General features: G+C 38.9%; 2 protein-coding genes across 2 annotated transcripts; one reads left to right on the top strand and one right to left on the bottom strand.

Annotated features, from left to right (window-relative positions):
- Positions 1-2481: 2481 nt before the first annotated feature.
- Positions 2482-3600, bottom strand: LOC308098553 (alpha-1,3-mannosyl-glycoprotein 4-beta-N-acetylglucosaminyltransferase B-like; the record flags this gene model as incomplete). Its single annotated transcript, XM_080446951.1, has 1 exon — positions 2482-3600. The coding sequence occupies one exon, from the start codon at positions 3598-3600 to the stop codon at positions 2482-2484; it is 1119 nt and encodes a 372-aa protein (XP_080303077.1).
- Positions 3601-10625: 7025 nt separating this feature from the next.
- Positions 10626-19439, top strand: LOC308099365 (uncharacterized protein; the record flags this gene model as incomplete). Its single annotated transcript, XM_080448109.1, has 6 exons — positions 10626-10731; positions 12607-12835; positions 13277-13544; positions 16511-16706; positions 17644-17827; positions 18780-19439. Exons 2-6 carry the CDS (start codon positions 12653-12655, stop codon positions 19437-19439), a joined length of 1491 nt encoding a protein of 496 aa, XP_080304235.1. The 5' UTR covers positions 10626-10731; positions 12607-12652.
- Positions 19440-24346: the final 4907 nt, after the last annotated feature.

Here is a 24346-nt window from a genome sequence, read left to right as displayed (position 1 = left end):
GTATACTTTTCACAAAAACTATTTAAAATATGTTCAAGTATATATTTTTGTAAGTATGTTAATGTCTATTTTATTGAAGTTTCACTTAAGTACTACTTCCTAAAAGTACACTTTTCTTCAGTGCATTTAGAGTATAAGGCTGAAAAAATATACCGAAAAAGCATTATACTTAAAGTTTGCTTTAGTATACTTTTTAAGTATACTATTTTGAATATGTTCCTGGATGCTATTAGTAATATACTTCTTAATATTATACTTGTAATATACTTGTTTTAAAGTGCATTCAATATATATTTCTACAAAGCACATTAAATACTAACATAAATTAATTTGTAATTTAGCACATTTATTTTTAAGTTTACTAATGTGCTTTGTAGAAATATATATTAAATGCACTTTAAAACAAGTATATTACAAGTATAATGTTAAGAAGTATATTACTAATAGCATCCAGGAGTAATGTACTTCTTAAAATTATACTTGTAATATACTTGTTTTAAAGTGCATTCAAAATGTATTTTTTACAAAGCACATTAGTAAACTTTTTTTTTTAAATGCTAAATTACAAATTAATTTATGTTAGTATTTAATGTGCTTTGTATAAATATATATTGAATGCACTTTAAAACAAGTATATTACAAGTATAATGTTAAGAAGTATATTACTAATAGCATCATTCATAAATAGTATACCTATAAAGTATACTAAAGCAAACTTTAAGTATAATGCCTTTTTCAGTATATTTTTTTAGCCTTATACTATAAATACACTGATGAAAATTGTACTTTTACGAAGTAGTACTTAAGTGAAACTTCAATAAAATAGGCATTAACATACTTACAAAAATATATACTTTAACATGTTTTAAATGGTTTTTGTGAAAAGTATACTTTTAATAAGCATATTATAGTATATCTTAAATTAAGTGCATATTGAGGATAATTTGCTATGAATATACTATAAAAGCACTTAAAATATAATAATTTAAAATATATTTAACATTAAATGTACTTAAGTTAAACAAAAATTAAACATTATATGAATAGACTTTTGAAAAGTGCATTTTTATTTAATTAATTTTTTTTTTTGTTTAGTACACTTTTAACAAATGTGCTAAATGACCAATTAATTCATGTTGACATTTAAGTGCATTGTAGAAATATACTTTTGAATGCACTCTGATTATATTTGCTAAATATATTTTGGCAAAACATGCACTGTTAGTATGCTTTGACAAAAGTTCAAATTGACAATTATCATACTTATTGTGCTAAAAGTATACTTCAGCACAAAAAAAATACATTATTTTTTCACTTGGGCTGTCTTACCTCACTTCAAAAAACATAAATGGCTTTTTGAAGTGACACACCTATTTATAGGATTTTATTTCGTCATGCGTCCCTCTAGCCAATCAAAAGCATTGGTGTCAACATATTGTCACGTGTCACGTGGAGCTTGACCAATGTTAGCTTGGCTAGGGGGGGGGGGGGGGGGGGGCACACAGCGGGACGAAGCGAAAACATACTCTCTGCCTCCGGCGGAGACAATAACCATTACCCCATAGCAGTCCTTTAAAACAAGACAAGGAGACCTGGTTCTGCCAGACCCAAAATGAAGTCCTAGTATGTAACACACCTACAAACCACTTTATAACTGAAGTTCATGATGTCATGAATAGTTCGTGACGAAAGGGGACGTCACAAACTTTTTTTTTTTTTTTTTACCCATGTATGGACGAAAGGGGGACAGACTTTTTTGGCTGGGGCCGGAGGACAAATTGCCCCTGCCCATGTATGGACGAAACAGATACATAAATCAAAAACAAAAACAAACACACAAATAAATAAACCAATAAATAAAATAAAATAAACATTTCTCAATGAGAGAGAATGAGTACATATAGTACGTATATTAAGCTAACTGCACCCATCGAATACTCTAGCCTAGGGACACCCTCCTTCCAGGTATTCATCACATCACTGAGGTTATACGTCACAAACTACCTCTATGAGCGAGTCCCTGCCCATTGGTCAGACCATGGAGGTCATACCTGCCAGTACCGGAGTTGTCCACTTGTCAACTTGTACTTAAAAAAGAAAAAAGAAAAAAGAAAACTCCTGGTCCTGGGGTCTTGTTTCAGACCCTATTCAGATTCTAAAACCATTTAATTGACATTGATTATGGCAGATCATTTCTCATTCTTTAAAATGTGCCTTTAGAGAAGTTATTACTTAAAATGTGGCTCTGATCGGTCAAGCGATTATGAGATCAGCCCTGCACAGACACACAGACCTCTAACAGAATGCTGGCCTCTTTCAGAGCCATGCCGTGAATATCTTGAATCTTGAAAAGTAGAATTCCTCTCATGTACAGGCTTTCTCTCGTCTCAGGTGATGTGCTGGTATGTCTTCAGCCTGTTCATCAGCCTGATTTTCAGCCAGCTGGTGATGACCGCTGGCTGATGGCCTAGTGTAGAGAGGTCAAAAGTCCTTGAGTAACTGCGTCTTTCCGTCCAGAGATGAGTGTGTGCCCTTATGCTGGAACAGAGACGGCTTGAAATGAATGTGTAGGTCGCAGTGTTTTGCTTCTGGACTGCACCCCTTCGTTGAAATAATGTCGCGAAGCAGCCAATCACATGGCTTGTCTTTGTGGAACATAAGCATAAATTCCACAAAGAGGGACAAATCTGAAGTTTTGAACATCTTACCAATAAAGCCCAACTTCGAGAACTCCAGAATCATCCAGTCATCCGATGGCTGCTGCAGGGCAAAGTTCTTCATGGTGGAGAAGTAGTTTGGGCGAGCCACAATATCGTCCTCCAGCTGTACATAGTAGGTCCCCTTGGATTGGGCGTACATCATTAGGAAAGAGTAGTCAAGGTTCTGTTTGGTCCGCCATCTGACCCTCTCCTGTGAGTCTCCAAAATTCTGTTTGAGGTTGGACAAGTCTGGGTAGAAATGGACAGACGGAGAGACGACCTCTAAGAGACCTGACTCGATCTCCACTGGGAAGAGGGACTTCAGGTCGTCTGCCACACCGCTGACGAACCGCTGGTCCGTCTCTGCAACGAAGACCACAATGACGCAGTCGTCTTTCTCTGCAGGGCTGAGCTCTGATATCAGGGAGCTGAGCGTGTCGGTCAGGTAGGAGCGGACCGCTCTCTTCACACTGGGTACCCCCAGAACTAGAGAGACCCCGGTACGTCCCTGGCCCGCGTGGACGATGGGCTGCAGGCTGTTCTCCTTGGCCAGGAGATGGGGCAAGTGGTGGGCGATGATACTGGGCAGCAGCTGATCCTTACTGTGGGCCTGCGGCTGCTGATCCTCACTGTCGGCCTGCAGCTGCTGAGTCTTCCCTGGGGCCCGCATCTCTGTGACGGCCCTCTTGATCTCAAACAGCATCAGGTTGAGCTCCTTGGAACGCTTTAGACTCTTCTGCTCAGCAGACCGGAGATGCTCTCTCAGGGCCAGAATCTTCCTCCGGTAGGCGTCTACCTCATCATCTTCAGAGCTACTGAATGCGGTGTACCAGGAGAGAGAGATGAGTCCACAAAGAGCCAAGAATAAGACTACTAGGAAGGTGCCATTTCGGAGTCTCATCTCTCATGTACAAAGCAATGTAGCACAGTGACCACTTTAGCAATAAGACCTTTCTACGCTAACTGTCCAATAGGAAAATAAACAGAAATGACAACAGTTTGAGCGGTCTGAGTTTAAACACCTGGTCTTGTCCACGGAGGTGTGACATCGACTACGCCTCTCAGCCAATCACAGGTGAGGTCGGCACATAATCACCATATATGTACATGGTAGTGGTTCCCAACCTTTTCAGGATCAGGGCCCACTTGACAATCTCGAAAGCATTAATGGCCCACTCGCCTGACCATTTGACACGCAAGTGTTCAAATAAATATTTTTTTGTTTGGTTAATTATATTGGGGTCCACTTGCAATATCCACCCATTTATTTGGCCCTATATGGAGATAGAGCCACAGTACATTTGAATATGGCAGTGGCAGTGTTTGCTTGTGCACCTGGATTCCAAATATGGACATGATGCTCACTGTCGTCTGCAAAGGTTGATGTCAGCACTGTTACTAGCTTGATCAGAGAGAGAGAGAGAGAGAGAGAGAGAGAGAGAGAGAGAGAGAGAGAGAGAGAGAGAGAGAGAGAGAGAGAGAGAGAGAGAGAGAGAGAGAGAATGAGAAGGAGAGGGAGAGTGCTTGATCGGTGAGAGTGATTCAGAGAGGCAGGGAGAAAGGGGAGGAATTGGCTTCATCAGTGGTTCCAACTTCGTCTCACTTTTGAAGGACTTTGATGGAGACCAGGGCCCTGTCCATCTGGGGGCCCTAAGCGGGTTTAGGCAAGTCTGATTTAAGACTTAATGTCATTTTAAATGGAATTTAAGACCAACAAAAAAAAGCACTCAATGACACCAATTATTCAGATTTCGGGTACATTTTGTCACCATAAGGGTTAAAAACAATACAAATCACCTATGCCATACATTTTACATGTATGGCATGCAAAAACACAATAAAATACATCACAGTGTGGATAGGGATAGCAATTTTTAATCCATTTTGATCCCCTTATCAATCCTCCCTTATCGATCCCACTATCGATCCTTTTCTATTATTGATAGTTGTTGATGGCAAATCTGGCAAATGTCAAACATTATGATGGCCTATCTAAACAGAAGTTCTTGTAGTCGACAATTCAGTGTATGTACTGTCACTTTAAAAAACACATTTATACTTCGTTGCACGATGGTGTCGCACTCCAGAAATAGCCTAGATCTACAAGCTCACAGCACGTCACACCTCGTTGTGAGCTAGATATGCCATTTTCGTTTAATCGTCGGGAAAGGCAAGTCCTTCATTTACACGACACCACAGCAGTGTTGATTTTGACAGCAAATTCTGGTTTAGTTTTAGTCATAGTGTAAAGAACCCAAATACGTTTTGCACTAAAATATTATATATCCTGGGTGAACAGACAATGCTTTAAGTTGATATCCTTTTATTTTGTGTTTTGAGCCAAATGCTTTTATTTTGAAAAGAGTTTTGGATGACGTGACTATCTGCACAACACACAGAGAGACAGTATGACACAACAGCAGTGTGGAGACACATGTGCTGTTTGTTCTTTGCTGCAAAAAGATCGCATATTGTTTATCTTTTGAGTTGATCAATTATAGTTTTAGCACCCCCCGAAGAGGCATAAGGTTAGTAGCCATGGACTGTGCTTTACTGCATACAAAACAACACAGGGTTTTTGGTTATAAAAGGACAGGACTTTGCTAAAAATGCATTGCTTGATTTGTTTACATGCTGTTCAGCATAAGGTATATTGAAGGACTTTGAATGAAATAAATGTATTTCTGCAACAAAGGCATATGATGCTATGGATAATAAGAACCAACTCAACCAGAGTTTAGTTTGCTACTCCTTCTGTAAAATGTGATGACATTGAAAGGTTTGAATTGTGCATCGAAAAGGAAGTTATTTGTTATGACTGTATTTCATACATTATGGTTAAAAAAATCATAATTTTTCATTCATTTCATGTCATTATAAGCACTTGAAAAGGGTTAAAAAGGTTATTTCATTATGTCATATTGAGTTAAAAACAACTTCTAAAAAAGGGATAACAAGTTCATTAGAATAAGTGATGATGTGGAAGTCATGTGCCTGAATTCATTGTAAAACTAATTACAGTAATGCTGACCTATGATCAAAGCCATGTTAAAAAGCACTTCCAGCACAGTTTTGAATGTGCCATTGTTTACAGTTGAAGTTTAAGTGAGCTAATGTTATGGTAGCACCTGTTGTTCTTGCACAAAATATGTGAAACTAACAGAGTGTTTTGTTTGTGTTTTTGTACTGTCTTGTCAGTTCTTACGGTGTTCTTTGGATCTTAATAAATTCATGATCATCAGTTCAAGTCTTGACTATCTTTCGGTGGGGGCCGCTACAATAGTCTTTTGAATCAAATTCCATTTAGTTAATAGTCATATTTTAGTCACCTGAAATGTTTTAGTTTTTTTCCAGTTTTAGTCGACTAAATATCAACATTTTTGTCGACTAAATCTACAGTTTATTTAGTCGATTAAAATGTATTTTGGCGGTGCCTTGATGCTGTCGTAATGGCTGATTTGACACTTGGTTGCATGCTGAAAATAGCCGATCTACAAGCTCACAACACGTCGCAGCGCGACGCGTTGTGAGCTTGTAGATCGGCTATTTTCAGAGCGCAACACTCGAGCGCAACCAAACATAAAATGCCTTGTCTTTTAGTTCTACTGGATCTCTTCTCTAGTCCCTTACTAACATTTTAGTCTAGTTTTTATTCGTTGACGAAATTGTCAAATAATTTAGTCTTAGTTTCAGCCATCGTAGCTTAGTTTTTATTTAGTTTTCGTCAGTGAAAAAGGGTAGTCGACGAACATTTTTCGTCATAGTCCACAAAATTAACAGCACCACAGTAGCCTACCTCCACTGAGATCGTCATCATCATTATGATGCTAATTAATGTTCCCCGACACCTATACAACAAGTGACAACATTCCTGCCTGTCTCCCAGAACAAACGTGACGATGATGACGCTTGCTTGTCACCCGATCAGTTCAATACAGCAGTGTTACGTTCCATTGCGTTCGCTACTGGGGTTTTGTCTTGTCTATCGCTCCTTCCCTGTGTCACTCACTACAGGTCTGAAGTCACCAATTCATCAGCTGTCAACCAACCTGTTAGCTGGCCCCACCTTCATCCAATCACCACCATCTGCTGTCTATAAGAGGCTCAGCCCATCAGCTCAGTCTTTCTCAACCATTTCACCTGTTTGTAGCCCTGTCTGTGTAGCCTTGTTTTGTAGCCCTCATTTATGTTCCCAGAGCAAACTTTAGGTATCTGTTCTTCTTGTCTTGTATATGCTGCTGCCTTTTGGGACAGGAAAGACAGAGGCCTCTATACATAGACACTACGTAGGCAGAACCTTTGTTAAGCACACTAGGTAAGGGGTGGTTGCCGCTTATGTATTTTTTAACATTGGTTCGGTTAGAGTAGTTAGGTAGGCAGGCTTTTGTTTTCACTACAGTATACTACTTAGTTCAGGGGTCTTCAACAGGGGGTCCGGGACCCCTAGGGGGTCCTCAGAGTTACTACAGGGGTCCACCAAAATCTTTGTGATATATATATATATATTTTTTACATTAACCACTTGAACCCTATAGCATCCCTATTCTGAAGAGAACTTTAGCCAAAAATAGCTGATCTACAAGCTCGCTGAGCTTGTAGATCTGCTATTTATGGCAAAGAGGTGTAGGTGTAGAGGGAAAAAAGAGCAGACCAAGTAAACAAAAAAAGTATAATCTGAAACTAAATGTAATACTACTACATAGAGGGGGTCCCTGCTTAATCTCTCTTTCAACTAGGGGGTCCTTGGGCTGAAATTACATTGAAGACCCCTGACTTAGTTAGTTAGTTAGTCTGTCTTTTGTTTCCCTAGCTGCTTTGTTTGTTTTGGCAACACCCGTGTCCCCTGGTAATGGCTTGCTTTCTTTTGGTTTACCTTATGCCCTGTGCATACCTGTTTTTGAGGAAATGTAAATATTGTAAATAACATCTTGCTTAAAGGAGAATTTTGGACTAAAGTTTTCTTACCTTTTCTATGACGTTATGATATCTTAGGATGAATGGTACAGTAGAAAATTTTCATAACTCCACCCCTGAGCCGCCACAGCTTAAAAGGTGCGCGGATAGGCCTTAGGTTAGATCACATATTTTAATAGTTTTTTTTAATAATTTTTTTGGTGAGATCTGACGTTCATAGTGACAGAACACTATGCAACCAAAAATAAAAAATAAATAAAAAAAAGAAGTCTCGCTAGACGAGATTGAAATCTCGAGATTTCAATCTCGTCTAGCGAGACTTCTGGTTTTTTTTTTTTTTTTTTTTTTTTTTGGGACAGTGTTCTGTCACTATGAACGTCAGATCTCACCAAAAAAAAAGAAAAAAAAAGCTATTAAAATATGTGATCTAACCTAAGGCCTATCCGCGCACCTTTTAAGCTGTGGCGGCTCAGGGGTGGAGTTATGAAAATTTTCTACTGTACCATTCATCCTAAGATATCATAACGTCATAGAAAAGGTAAGAAAACTTTAGTCCAAAATTCCCCTTTAAGAGTAAAAGCACATTGCACCTTTTTGCTCAAAAACCTTGTGTGGTCTCCCTTATTTGCACCTCTTATGCTCAACAGCCAAATATCATGTTACCAATCCATCCCTAGACCCAAAAGGGTCTAGGAAAGCAATCATTTCGGGGATCTGGTTACGAAACCCTTTTGGGTCTTCGTTTTTACATAGGTTATTTGAAAATAGCCGATCTACAAGCTCACAATGTGTCGCATCGCGACAAGTTGTGAGCTTGTAGATCTGCTATTTTCAAACATTTTAGGACTTTTACATTTGGTACTTTAAGTACAATTTGAATATGACTCTACTGCAGTGGTTCTCAACCTTTTCAGGCCGCGACCCGACAAAAATAATCATTTTAACTGGGGACCATAATCATATTTTAACTGGGGACCCCCCCCCCCTGTCAAGCATGTGGAATTGTAGGCATTACAGACCCCCCCCCCCCCTCCCCCAAATGTATGTGGTCCGGACCCGACCGCCAGGTTGAGAACCACTGCTCTACTACAAAAAAATCTGAAAGTGGGGTTAATATCATCCTTCCACTCTAAATTATATACAAAAACACATGTTATGTTTTCTGTCCATGAAAGGACAAAATGTAATTACATTATTTAAATTGGATACATTTTGTATCTAGTTACACTTTTAATTTTTTTTTTTTTACATAATAGTCACAACGTAAAATACAACCCACACCACCCTTACATTAAGATAATTGGCTGCACTAAAAATGTCACAGTTTACTAGGAAGGATCGTAACCACGTTAGAAATCAAAGGCTTGCAGAACACCAAATGAGTATTTTAACCCCAATCTACTCATAATGCAACAGGTTGCTATTTGTATTTGTATTTGTTTAATACTGCCACCTAGTGGGCACAATAATGACATGCAGAGTTTCACCTCAGAAACACATGGTTTGACTCATGCTCATGCAGAGTCACTCCAGAGTGCTACTGTTATTTTATTACATTTGAGTCCTGTTGCTACAATGTCGAGGGACCGAAACCCAGTAATTTGACTCTTGAATGCTTGTTATGGCATGTAAAAAGCAGCAGAAATCTGTTCAAGAAAGAAGAATCCCAAACAAATAGCCATTATACCTTCTTTAATGTATGCCAGCAGTGGTGGACAGTAATGAAGTGGGCTACATTTACTTAATTGAGTATACTGTACTTAAGTAACAATGTTTTGGTATGTGTAGGCTACTTTATTTGAGTATTTGTATTTTTGGGAAACTACATTTCAAAGTCAAATATTGTACTTTTGACTCCACTACATTTATAGGAAGGGAAAAGGTACACTATAAATCAACCACTTAAGCCCTATTTCAAACATGGTCAACAAGGTTTTTTTTTTGGTGTGACTATTGTCATGCAGCATTAGTGCCATGTTTGGTGACGATTGAAGCAATGGTGTGCCGCTTCGTATGTTCAGTCCAGCAATCATTTCGGGCCCTGTCGCGGCCAGAGAATGCTGTGTGCAGCATTGTGGGAAAAGTGGAGATATTTTATTAAACACACGTTTTCCGCTAGAACTTTCAAATGGATATGAAACTAGAGGACAATATCTGACTCCAAGTCGCAGAAATGTATTATTGGGTGTGTACACATGCAGCGCCATATAACTTTAAACGACTCTGCTACCCGTGTGTCTATTGAATTGAATTGAATACTTTATTTAGAAGTTTGCAGAGAAAAAGGACATATCTGGAATACATGAAATGTATCACAGCCGTGACAGTACACAGTATGTATCATTAATGGAATATTTTGGGTGGATACTGTACATAGTTAAGTTTACTTTACACAGACAATATGCTGGTATAATACAGCAGAAACACTTTATACAGTAGGTGGCGGTATACACCCCATAGAGGTTGTAACCCTCCATAAGACCAAACAAGAAGAAGAAGCAGAACCAGTGTTGCCATGTCTGCTTATTATAAGCGACTTTGAGCTTATTTTTCTGTGAAGTTGCTTGTAAATATTGTTTGTTGCGGCAGGTTGCGTTTTTTTGGCCTTGTTCCTAAGTGTAGTTGCTTATTTGGATTAGTTTGTTCATAATGTTGTTTACACCAGTGGTTCTCAAACATTTTCACGTCAAGGGGGACCCCCCAAAATTAACTTGTATTTGGCCACATATCTGAAAAATATGTTGTGCCAGCTAGGGACCCCCATACTCGATTTGTGTTTTTTAAATTGTTTCAAAAACATGACATTTTCTTTGAAAATAGTAGATCTACGCAATGCGACGCGTTGTGAGCTTGTAGATCTGCTATTTTCAAATATCTTAACGTTCAAAGTGTCGCTTCTTTTGGGCTTGTTTTCATATACCTAGTTGCTTGTTTGTCTCTATCAAAAACATGGCAACACTGAGAAGAAGCAGAAAGTCATCACAGAGCGACAGTTTTTTAAACAAAGTCCCGGGAAGGCGGAGCTGAAGCAAAGAGACGAGAGATAAATAAAATCATGAATGAATAGATAAGGACATGAAATGGAATATTTGATGATACTCGCTTGAAAAAGATTCGGGTGAGTTGAGTTGAGTTGCTATTAAATAGTGATCGAATTCGCGAATATTGCCGTTCACACAGATGGCGTTTTAAACATGCATGGCACCGTCCTAGCTGTAGAATACAACCCTCGTAGACGTATTTATGATTCTGACGGTTTCAATCTAAACGTCAGAATCATAAATACGTCTACGAGAGTTGTATTCTACAGCTACCTTAGATCAAGACTTTTTTTTTTTTTATCTACGAGAGTCTTAGCAACCCCCCTCCCCCTCTCCCCCTCCCAGTTTGCCCTGGAATGTCACCAGTAAAGCCCGTATTTCTCCAAACATGTACAAATGCAAAATATTAGGTGCTTACCCGCTTGCCCCAACTGTTAAGTCGGTGTCCGGTGAGTTTGTGCAATGTATTAGTCCATATTTTCTAATAAATAAGTGTTTTAATCCAGTCTGTGACCGAACGCCATTCCCCCCCCTCGTTTACTTCCTGTTTACATTGAGTGTAATTCCGCCTTTCACCGGATGCGCTCCATTGCTACTGCCCATTGGGAACTTCTGACAGAATCGGCCACAGAAGGGATTAAAACACTTCTTTATTGAAGAATATGGACTAATACATTACACAAACACGCCGGACACCGAGATAACATTTGGGGCAAGCGGGTAAGCAGCTTATATCTTGCATTTGTACATGTTTGGAGAAATACGGGCTTTTCTGATGACATTCCAGGGCAAACAAGGCTAGCACATGTGCATCATAGATGTATGTTTTCGTATCTGTTTTCGTATCTGTGATATCCAGTGGTGGTAACATTTTTACTCAAGTAAAAGTATCAATACTGCAATGTAGAAACACTCTGTTACAAGTAAAATTCCGGTAATCAAAATGTACTTGAGTATAAGTACAAAAGTATTGGCAACAAAATGTACCTTTACCAAAAGTAAAAAGTACTCATTATGCAGAATGTCCCGTCTCACAAGTTATCACATGTCTAAAATTCATTTAAAAAAAAAAAAAACATTTAGAATATAGCAGATCTACAAGCTCACAACATGTCGCATGGCGTTGTGAGCTTGTAGATCGGCTAACCGAAGTTTAAATAGGGCTGAAGTGGTTAATGGTTGTTTTGATAGATAGTCATGGGTTACTTTCATTACTAAACATCACAATTCTACATGATTGTGCTAGTGTGGGCCGTGGGGGGGGGGGATCCTTTTTATGTCTTGAGATTTTATTTTGCTTTAAATATAGCTAAAATCAACACATTGGTTGGCTATACAAAAAATAGCAGATATACAAGCTCATAGCTTGTATATCTGCATATAAACTGGCCGTCGGGCCATTTGCCCGCCCAGACAGCCAATACACTATCCATTCAGCAGAGCCTATAGTGATGCAAATGTCTTCATGGGGTGCCAGGGGTGGGGGGGTCTGGGGCCTGGGGCCTGGGGCCTGGCTGGGCCATCACCTGTTGCCACCACTGCTGCCAAGACATTGGCGGCACCAGGACCAGCGTAATACATACATTGATTATACTTAGCATATTGTTTTTATTAGCGTTTTTCTGTTTTGTAGTCAGTGTAGTGTTGTTGTTAACTCGTTTACCCCGCGATTTCCCCCTGAGTCCCCCCGAGGGTGGGGAATCTCGCCTGCCCTAAACGTAATTCCTGGAAACGCCACTGTTACACGTTGAATATGTATATTTTTAAAGCAAACATTTTTAACTCATATCTTTGCTTCTGGGGGGTCCCTGGAACAAAATATTTTTGAGATGGGGGTCCGCGGCCAAATACATATCATTTTGGGGGATTTAGAAGTCCATTGTAGAATCTGCTTCAGGTCTTAATGGGTTAATCAATGTGTTCCCCCCCCACCCTTCCTCTTTCTCTCATAGGTTCACTTCTACCTGACCATCAATAATAATCATCATCATCATCATCATGAAACGGATCACTCCTCCATCCAATGAGGGACAGCCTTTGGTCAAGATCTCCCGTCCACTGGAGAAATATCGGGAGTTCATTAGAAGCCACAAAACTGAACTGATGGAAGCTATGTATAATGTCAATCTCACTTTAAACAAAGTTCACGAGTTGATCAGCGATAGTGAATATGAAGACCTGGTAAATCATTACATTTTATTCTGTAAAAGAAAAGAATACTGTACCAGCAATATATTGTTGCTGTCAAGCAGAAACCTCTTAGCTCCATATTTAATTGTTTTGTGGTTTTTTTGTAAATTAATACCCTACTTGATCATAATACAGTGTCACACAAAATCATTAAAAGTAGCACATCTACAAGCTTCGAGCTTGTAGATCTAGATTATTGGCTTAGGAATGCGACAAAAACGAAATAATATCCATGAATTGAAGTCTCTGAATAATCGATAGATTTTTTTTTGTTTTCTTTTGGGTGAACTATCCCTTAATGAGTGATGGAATCTATAGTATGTCTGTACTTTTCAGTTAATTTCATTGATGTTGATTTGTTCACATTTCATGTGAAAGAATGAACAAACAAAACAACATTTGATTGGTCTGTGTTCTGTGTCCTCTTGGCAGAAATCCCTCAACATAGATAGCGAGAAGAGAGTTGGCGTGCTGGACTTGCTGCTGAAGAAAGGAGAGGAGACTTGTGAGCGTTTTGTGTTTCTGCTCAGAAACGACAAACACATGACGGAGACATTTCAAAGACTGAAAGAGCTGAACTGGGACCAGTTGGACACACCCTCTGGTTCTGGAGCATTGTCAGAACTGACCCAGAACCAGTGGGTCACACCCTCTGGTTCTAGAAGAGGGTCTGAAGTGAGACGCAGCCTGAGTGCCACAGGTACAGTATAATCAATCATTATTAAAGTAAACCAAGCCAAAAAAAAATACAGCTGCCTGCTGTTTGATAGGCTTTTAGATCCATCCATGTCGAGTATTAAACTATACTGCTCAAAGAAATGCAGGGAACACTTTGATCCCTTCATTATTATGAGTTTTCATGAACTGTGTACATACTGCTAACAAAAACTGCTAAAAAGAATTACGGAATCAAATAAAAAATTTGAGCTGTGTATTAATGTCTGAAGTTTATCATCGTTACTGATAGAATTCTTTCTGCGATCCACTAAGATCGCTCTGATGGTGTGTCCACATATGATAGACTGTAGCACAACAATATTGATGTATTGTACAATATTAAACTTGGACAAGCAGTAGGCCTGGTAACTTTCCTCAGAAATGATATTCAAATATTGGTCTTAAAAATTGGCAGATATTTGAATATATTCGAATATTATTATAAAAGAAAATGTTTTTATTCTTTAATTTTATGTTTATTTGACAGGGACAATACAAAAAAAACAATGTATCAAGTGCTCGGATCCAATAAAACATATATTTTGTTTGTTTTTATAACTTGATACATTGTTTTTTGTATGGTTCCTGTCAAATATATATATATATATATATATATATTCTTTTAAGGGACTGGTCACGATTTACAGAAGGGGGTCCCTGGAGGAAAATAGGGGTGGGTCATGCCTTTCTAATTTTAGTCCAAGGGAGGGTCAGCTAATTTGACTTTGAATCCATGGAGGGTCATGCAAATTCGAATTAATAAAATTGTCCGTTTTTTATATACCTTTTTAGTACAGCAGAACAGTGGTCAATGACCCCTCTCTATTTCAAATGATCTTTGTTTGTTAGAGTAAAGTACGACCCGTGAAAATGGCCAAAAAACGCTAAACGCCACAATAAATTCAAAATGGCTGACTTCCTGCTGGGTTTAGGTCATGGCTCCAAGAGACCTTTTTGTAAGTCTGGACATGATACAGGTGTGTACCAATTTCCATACATGTAGGTGAACCCATATTGTGGGGCTTCAATGTTGAAAGTTTGTAAGTGGCGCTTACAAGTATCTCCCCTTTTCAATGAAAGATTTAATTTCTTCTTTGCTTGTCAGCTGTGCCTCATCCAGAGAAGATCATGCCTTCCACTCACGTAGATACTCTACAGGTAGGTTTACTGGCAAATAGTAACTCAAAAGGTGTCATTGTTACAATTGTTGCACACTGAAAACAAAAAATACCTGCTTTTCATTTCTATAGGGCTCGTCTGTGAACATATTGGTCGCCAACAAGGTGAAGCTTGTCGAGTGGCTCAGCTCAGATCTCCACATTCTACAGCATGCACGTTCTGATGGAATTATTGATGGAAGACTTTATAAACAACTGATGAATACAGTACAGCCAGAAGAAGCTTGTATTACACTTCTTGATACAGTGATCAATAGAGGAGAGGGAACTTCCTCTCAGCTCCTTAAACTTCTAAAAAAAACAGAGATTCTCGACACGTATCCACAACTCAAGGAATGGAATTCTTCTTTTGCGTTGCCAGGTAAAAAAAAAAGAAAGGAAAAAGGCTGATTCTTTGTGCCGGGTGGGTGTAATGTCTACTTTGTTTGACTGCATAATTCATTGAAAGTATGAAAAGTTTAGATATTATGTCTCTCAGTCATGAAATTGCCATCTTATTTGGTCAGAGCTGCACCTTGCAACATTACGCACAGACCTTAAGAAAATGAAAGTGAGGCACTGCAATAAAGGCTTTCACTTCTTTCTTCCACAGGACCACCTGAACCAAAGATCACAAACAGCCTTTCTGTTCCAGGTACAGACCCACTCTTCACAAGATATCCATAATTCCATATATACACATTTTTCTTTCAACTTACTATCTTGAGACATCTTATTTATTGCGATATGTTATCCTTAGTTTTTTGTAAAGACAGATAAAAAAATGTCGCAAAAGACAGATAATATGAAATATCGACCAATCAGAATAGGGGGTGGGGCTAAGTAGCTCCAATTAAGGACAATGACTCAATTCAAATCAAGTGATGTGAATAAGTCTGTACAACAAACCGTTCAAAAGTTATAGCAACAAAATAGGGACAATCAAATATCGACCAATAAGAAAAGGAGCTAAGCAACACCAATGAAGGACAATGACTCAACCGCATCCAGTGAGTCGACTCATGACTCTGTAAGACAAACAGTTCAAAAGTTATGGCAAAAATATAGGAACTGTCAAATATCGACCAATCAGAAAAACCTTGTAAATCAGCTATTTTCACTCCCTGTTTGGCATGATACAAGTTTGTACCAATATGGAAGACATGATTAATAATTACTGTGATTATGAATCAGAATCAGAAGACTTTATTGCCATGACATGGAGACATGTTAGGAATTTGGTTTGATGCAGTGGAGCGCAGTTTACAACAATGCAAGACAGGACAAGACAGTGCTAGCAGTGATAAGCTTACATTTCATAGCATACACCATACAGTAAGAACTCCTATAACTTTATTATTTTTAAATAATATATATATATATATATTTTATATTACGATACAGTATGACATCAAGACAATACCTATCGTCACATTTTGATATCACAATAGGCTATATCGTGGGACAATATATCGTGACACTCCTAGGGAGGGTTATACCTTTTTTTCTCGTATCACTTGGGGAGGTTCATTGATCTTTTTCCCCAGTCAAATGGAGGGTCATGGCATTTTAGATCAGGGCACATACATTTTCTCCAGGGGTACCCTTCTTTAAAAATCGACCTGTCCCTAAAACTTAATTTTTTATTCGAATATTAATTTTCGTATTTGAATATACATATTTTCCCCATATTCGAGGAATATTCGAAATTTGAATATTAATTTACCAGCCCTAACGAGCAGCAGCAGCGTACGTGACTCATGGTTAATACTACTGTATGTGTTTTTGAAAGGCGTTTCTGTGCCGGATCAAAATGGTGGTCAGAAGGCCCGTTTGGATTTGGAAGGTTACGTCCTCTCCGTGTCCGCACTGAGGAAGAAAAATAAGCAGTACTTCCAGGTCAACTTCCAGGAAAGAAACCAGACCAGGCTAGTGACCGTCTTCCCGACCAATCAGAGGGATCGTTTCCTGTCTGCTATGAAGGACAAGTGAGTTAAATTAAAATACTCGTAAGACCCTGGTGGGCACTTGGGTGGCGCAGGGGTAAAGTACGGCCTGCGCGCCACCACTAGTGGAGTCTTGTGGGGGCGTCCTCTCTGGCAGGTGAGCCAGTAGGGTACAGCAGCAGTGGCACAGTGTTGATTTCGTCGACTAAAACTATGACGAAAACGTTTTTCACTGACAAAAACTAAATAAAAACTAAGCTACGATGACTAAAACTAATATTGACAATTTCGATCAATATATTGACAATTTCGTCAACAAATAAAAACTAGACTAAAATGTTAGTGAGGGATCTAGTGGAGAAGAGATCCAGTAGAACTAAAAGACGAGCCATTTTATGTTTGGTTGCGCTCGAGTGTTGCACTCGGAAAATAGCCGATCTACAAGCTCGAGCTTGTAGATCGGCTATTTTCAGCATGCAACCGAGTGTAAAATCAGCCATTACGACACCGCCAACATACATTTTAGTCGACTAAATCATCTGTATATTTAGTCGACTAAAATCTTATGATATTTCGTCGACTAAAACTAGACAAAAACTAAAACATTTAAGATGACTAAGATATGACTGAGACTGAGATTATTATTGATGTATATACTCGGTAAAAGAGTTAATCAGATTGTCACTCCACCAAAATGTGAGTAGAGGTGTGAATTTTAAACTCACAATTTGATTAAGTCATGATTCACCTGTTATTGTATTGATTCCATTTGTTTCTACGACGCATTTCAATTTTCTATATTACTGTTCATGACTGCTTTTACATTGCTATTTTTTAATGTTGAAAGTGTGTAAATTATTTTGAATAGTTTTGACTTTTTTTTTTAACACAAATCTTCTCTTCTGAGGGGGGGGGGGGGGGGGCACATACCGTACCATGCATACTATGCCACATTGTATCGTTTGTTTTTGTCATTCAGGTCCCCGGTGACGTTACATAACGTTAAGACGTTTGAAAAGGGAGAGAACATAAACTTTAATGAATCATCTAAGCTCCAAATCCTCCAAGAGGACCTCCCCTTCCCCTTTGAACCCAGTCACGAGGTCAAACGTGTCACCCTGGCTGAACTGCAGACGAACAAAGAGAACTATCAAAACAAAAAGGTGAGTTTGTGGAACATACGGTACATGTTCTACTTGAAGGGATATTTTCACTTAAAAAGATGATCATTTTGTCATCTACTCAGGCTTTTGTCAGCCCCCCAGACAGTTGCTTGATTCAGTATTTATTTGATATTCATTTTATCAGACACGCCCCCTTCCTATACAAACCCATTGTAACTTCAAACTCCATTTTAACCATGATAGATTCATCGTAAACACCCGTCCTTGGTTCTGGTGTTGTATTTGTTTTCCTATTTTTATATGTCTTATTTTTAAGTGTATTATGTTTATTTTATGTATTTCTTTTGTCTTTTAACAGTGTTTGAAATAAATAAACAATAAAAATCAAACAATCAAATTAGAAGGACAAAATCAGTCACCAGAACCAAGGACGGGTGTTTCTGATTAATCTAACATGTTTAAAATGGAGTTTGAAGTTACAATGGGTTTGTAGGAAGGGGGCGTGTCTGATAAAAATGAATATCAAATGTCTAAATACTGAATCAAGCAACTTAAAAACGGTCCGGGGTGCTCCCAAAAGCCTGAGTAGACGATAAAATGACGAATTATGATGAAATATCCCTTTTAAATGTTACATCCTTTTCAAGTGTATAGTCTGTCTGATTTGCTTTAATATATTCTGTCAAACCATTCATACAGAAGGAAACAGGCCGGCTTAAATAAATGAAAAGTTCAGCATAGTAACTATAAACTGATTGGAAGTGGAGATCAAAAGCCTTATCAGTACCTATCTATAAATTGCAGAATGTTTTGTCCGTCTGTCTTATTTTTTATTATATTTATTCATAATGTCCTTTCATTATGTTTGTTTATGTTTTATTTTGCCACCTTGATGTCTTAATGCTTAATGTTTTGTGTGAAGCACTTTGTGTTGACATGTACAATACAAATAAACTTGCCTTGCCTTTTAATGTTTTCCCTCTACTTTCAGGTGACAGTCCCTCGACTGGAGGTCCTTTGGAGGTTGAGAGTGGGTCACCGGCTGAACAGAGATAAGACATATCGTCCGTTTACAGAGTACCTGGTCGCTGACCACACCGCGTCCTCCTCTCTGACTGTCTGGAACGCTCAAACCCTGGCAGACCAGACCTGTCACTGCATCTCCAACCTCACGCCGGTACCCTTCGTCGAGTCGGCCCTCCAGACAACGGCGGACTCCGCTCTCGCGCCCGTCGCGCGTTCCTGGGACTCTGTCGCGCCACCCGATGAAGTCTCGCGACCAAGAACGTTCACCGGAGAAATGGACGGGGTCAACCTGAACCCTGAAAAGCTCATGTGCGATAAGGGCCACGTACTGCTGGAGAAAAAGAGGGGAGCCGCAGCGTATGATTGCGGGAGCTGTGTTCCTCGTATGACCTACAAACCCAGGGCGTTGAGGAGAGCGTTCACGGGACAGCTGCACGTCAAAGGCGTCGCGAGCTTCCTGGAGTTGGAGGACTGCCACATCAGAGAGCTGCTGGGAGACGCCGTGGTGGACGACCCCAAAAGCACACGCGCCAAACTGAAGAGAGCTCTGATGAAAATCGACACGGTCACCGTCACCGTCTGCGGCCAGCACGTTCTGTCCGTGAGAGTAGGCAATGCCCTCTGAGGCGATTCGACAATTTAAGGACTTTTAAGACCTTTTTAATACCGAAAAAAATACAAGAAATTAAATTAAAAAAGACCATTACTGCATCAAAAGTAATCAACAAACTATACTATAAAAACTGGTTAAATATTGGCCAAATTATCAAATAATAGGTATATAAAAAAGAGGCAATTTAAAAAGAATAGCTCACAACACCTCGCATTGCGAGGCGTTGTGAGCTTGTAGATCTGCTATTTTCACAATATTTATCTGTGGAACCGAGTCAAACAAATTGAATACCTCAACTCCTACAATTATTTTGGGGGGTCGCGGCCTGAAAAGGTTGAGAACCATCGCTCTAAGGCGGATGCAGGACACATCTAATGGGTTGGACCTGAGGTTTTGCGGGGGGCTCCCACACAGATCGTTCCAGATACAGCATTTTGTACTATATCTGACTGTACACAAATACAGATACAGTATCTGTACAGATACAGCATTTTGTACTGTACCTGTACAGTACAAAACATAATCCATTCACCTTGCAGCTGTAAATTCAGCTAATTCATCAGCCACTGCGTGTCATCTAAACGTTGATATCCTGCGTGGTTGGACTATTGCTTCAGAAGCAATAGTTCCTTTAATGTATCACCATCCCGAAATTGGCCACACACACACACACACACACACACACACACACACACACACACACACACACACACACACACACACACACACACACACACACACACACACACACACACACACAATGGGAGGCTGCAGTGGTCGCATTAACTTTACCAACCAGCTTCGTGAAAACAGGCCGTGCAGTTGTTACAGATGAGATGAATGCATTTCAATGAATGCAACATGATTGGAAAATGAAAAACATGGCAGCTTTGTTCAGATGTGCGAATAGTCGTTTTTGAATTTATTCTCCGACTGATGAGGGGGGCTATTCTACACCAGGCTCGGTGGGGGGATTTATCAAAGGGGATTTATCTTTGTTGGAGGTTTGGGTAATAATGGGAATGATTTGGGCATTACCTCACACTGTAAGGGATAAGGGGAACATATATTGTGGTTTTGGATATAACATTTTTGATTGCATTTCTTGAATTTCCATTGCCATTCTTTTGAATTGTTGTTGATGTTTTTTCTTGTAGTAATTTTGTTGAAATGAGGACATTTCTATTGGAGAGGGGGAAGTAATGTAACGTGATTTATCTTTGTTGGAGGTTTGGGTAATAATGGGAATGATTTGGGCATTACCTCACACTGTAAGGGATAAGGGGAACATATATTGTGGTTTTGGAATATAGTCTGACCTTTGAGGAGGTGACACCAGTTGTGACGTGTAGACTCAAATGGAGGGAATGCTTTTGATCAACAAAGAGAGTTGAATGAAATTCCTGTCTCCGTGTCTCATTTTCACTACGTCTTAAATCACAAATTAAGCAAGTAACCTTCAGGATTACAGTAGTGTTAAAAGTGTTCATAGTGTTAAAGGATTAGTATTGTTAGAAGTGTTTAAAGTGTCCTTGCGGAGTGCCCCAAGGGAGTATTTTGTCCACTCTTCTTGATTTATGTCAATGATATGAAATCAGTCTGTAACTGTGATCTTTTCTTTTTTGCCGATGATGCAGCTCTTCTGGTCTCACATCAGGACAAAAACAAAATGGAAAAATCTCTTAGTCAGGAGCTTACTAAGATCAGCTCATGGCTGATTGACAACAGGTTGTCCCTACTATGGGGAGAGATTTGTCTACAAATTATTTGTGAATCCAATACCAAGATGCACAAATATTCCTTGATTTACAAATGTGTTTCCATGATTTACAAATGTATTTGCAATCTACAAACACCTTGGTAAAACCGATGGTGGTGGGGGACTGTGAAATCACAGCTAGGAGGAGGTGACCTACTTATGCATATTAGATGAGGCTATCTGTAGAAAGTATGGCTAAAAAAAGTTATCTCTAAGGTCAACCAGAGAGTCAGATTCCTTGGGAGAATGTCCACGTTTCTGAACAGAAATGCGTTGGGAGATTTTGTCAGGAGCTCTGGTTCAAAGCCATTTTGCCTACGCCTGTTCTTCTTGGTACCCCAGCACCCCCAAGATTTAAAAAAACTAGACTCCAGACCGACCCAGAACAAATAAGTTAGATTAATACTCACTCAAGCTTGATCCCAGCACAGTTTTGCAGCCTGAAATGGCTCAGAGTAGATGAGAGTGTGACCCAAATCAAGATGTGCATGCTGGTGCATAGGATTTTGAATAATGAAGCGCTGAAGTACCTCAGTAATTATGTTACAAAAGTCCGTAATGTTCACGACCACGCTACAAGGGGAGATCCACTGACATGTCCTGTCAGATTTAAAAGAAACATCGGACAATGTGCATTCAAGCACATGGCAACTGTAGCATTGAATGGGTTACCTACAGACCGTAAAAGAATCCCTGGCTAATAAGCATTGTATGCCTTAATACATTATAATTGCCCTCTGTAACAAAAATGTAAAATTAAAAACACCTTAAATATTATTTTTATTTTAGAAATAGTTCATCTTTTACTCACCCGTCGCAAGTTGATGATGTCATTTGTCCATGTGTGGTCCAGCCCTATGGAACGCATGTGCTAATACAAAACAACTCAACGCTTCCTATAAGGTTAATATGAGCATCAAAACAACATTATAGGTTTTTATTAGCACATGCATTCCATAGTCCATAGGGCTGTAAAATATGAACTATTTCTAAAATAAATTGAATATTCAAGGTGTTTTTAAATCGTTAGAATTTAATAGAAGGTAATTATAATGTATTAAAGCATATAAGGCTTGTTAGTCAGGGATCCTTTTTAAGAGTGTGTTTATTAAAGGATCCCCATTAGACACATGAATGACGAGCCTCTAGTCTTCCTGGGGTCCTGAACAAAGCATACATAATACATGCAGACGTACAACAAAAGAATACAATACAGTAACCGTTCCTATGTTTCTTTTAAATCTTCCCTAATATGGTTAAGGCGGAGCAGAGTCTGGGTCCAGACTTGGTCTAAATGTATTGAAATGTGTGGTGTCTTTGTCAAGCCTGGTGTCTCATGTATAGTTGTACAGTTTTTAGGTATTTGTATCGTTTTGTACTGTCTATTGGTGCTTGGACTGACATGCACATGGTCAAGGACACTTTTTGCACCATTTGGTGCGTGGACCTAAGTGCAAATACACACATACAGTAGTACACACATCAGTGTTGATTTTGTCAACTAAAACTTTGACGAAAAATGTTGGTCGACTACCTTTTTTCACTAACTAAAAATAAATAAAAACTAAGCTATGATGACTGAAACTATGACTAAATATATTTCAAATATTGTTCAATGCCCAAAAAAGCTATTAAATCGTTAATCGCAATTATTTGTGTGACAATTAATCGTCAACCTAAATATTGTAATCGTGACATCCTTACACACAAACCACATTGTATATTATGCAGGCCTATTGCAAAGGTTCACCTTTTTGAATGAATGAAGACAGTATTTGATTATATAATATTTCATATTCTTCACTTTTCATCACCTCTCTTGTGTGTTTCATAAAATGTGATTTAGAACTGTGTATGGATATAATACTGTATTATGATAGGCTTAAGGCACAAACTTGTTTCCAGAAAATGTATAGGCATACTACTAAACACCAAAAAAACAACAAAAAACAGATGAAAAGAATCACAACATTGGAAATAAGTGTTTCATTGTGTGTGTGTGTGTGTGTGTGTGTGTATCCTGGGTTTAAGTTATATTGTTTTATATTGTGTACCAAAATCAAATCCAGTGACATTTTTCATTTATTGATTTATTTTATTGATTTGCACAACAGTAATGATATACATACTGTATGTATACTTGGCTACTTCTTGCCTCGGAAAGACGGCAGAATAATATTGTTGTGCCGGTGAGGTAAGAAACCCTAAAGGAGGGCTTACAAGGGAACCTCACCGTTTACATTACATACAATTAGAATGTATTAGTATCTAGCTGATCATCATCTAGTTGTGTGATGTTTACAAAATCAATATTACTAAATATTAAATCAATACTACCACCACTAATGCCGTTCACAGTTAAAGGTAGGGTAAGTGATATTTTTTGGTATTTTGTTTTGTTTTGGATAAAAAGGTTAAAGTACTATATTCTGACGGTAATCATTGCTACAGAGCGTTTGTTTGGTCACAGGTGTCTCTCCAGCTCTTTAGTAAACAGAATATAGTACATTTTCAGGTAGGTGACACATTTTAAGCCAATCAGAAGCATTGCATTTTCTGTTTAATAAAGAGCTGGAGAGACATGGGAGACTCCTTTTGCTGAACAAACACTCTAAAGCAATGAGTACTATCAGAATATCAGAGCTATTTAACACTTATTTTAACCAAAGTAAATCACTTACCCTACCTTTAACAGTTACTCCATCACTGGTCCTGATGATGATGATGATGATGATGATGATGATGACGCGCCTCCTACGCAATGGCTCGAGCCAACAGCATTGAAGCTCTCCCCACAGTAACCTCTAAAACGTCACGCCGTAGATGAAAAAAGGTCAACTTTCTGCCTCCCTGTTATCGGAGGATATCTGCAGCTCGGCAAGGCTAAAGTGCTAAAAAAAATAATCATTTTTACATTTTACCTGCATGTTTTTTTTTGGGGGGGAAGAACACCGCTGAATATCTCCTGGTGTTTAAATACAAACAGGTTTATTTTATGAATTATAAAAATAACAAAATTGCGTGATGTTGTTCTTTCCCCGGAAGGGAACAGGGATAGGATACTCATTCTGATAGTGGGCTGGCTCTCCTCTCCTCCCCGAGGTGTCACTGTCGGACTAGCAGCAGCAGTCTGGCATACAGATACAAACATTAACAGGGC

This window comes from Gymnoscopelus braueri (assembly GCF_963280865.1).
Source record: "Gymnoscopelus braueri genome assembly, chromosome: 13".
In the NCBI taxonomy this organism is placed as follows: domain Eukaryota; kingdom Metazoa; phylum Chordata; class Actinopteri; order Myctophiformes; family Myctophidae; genus Gymnoscopelus; species Gymnoscopelus braueri.
Note: the sequence above shows the minus strand (reverse complement) of the source record. Positions and strands in the feature narration are given on the sequence as shown.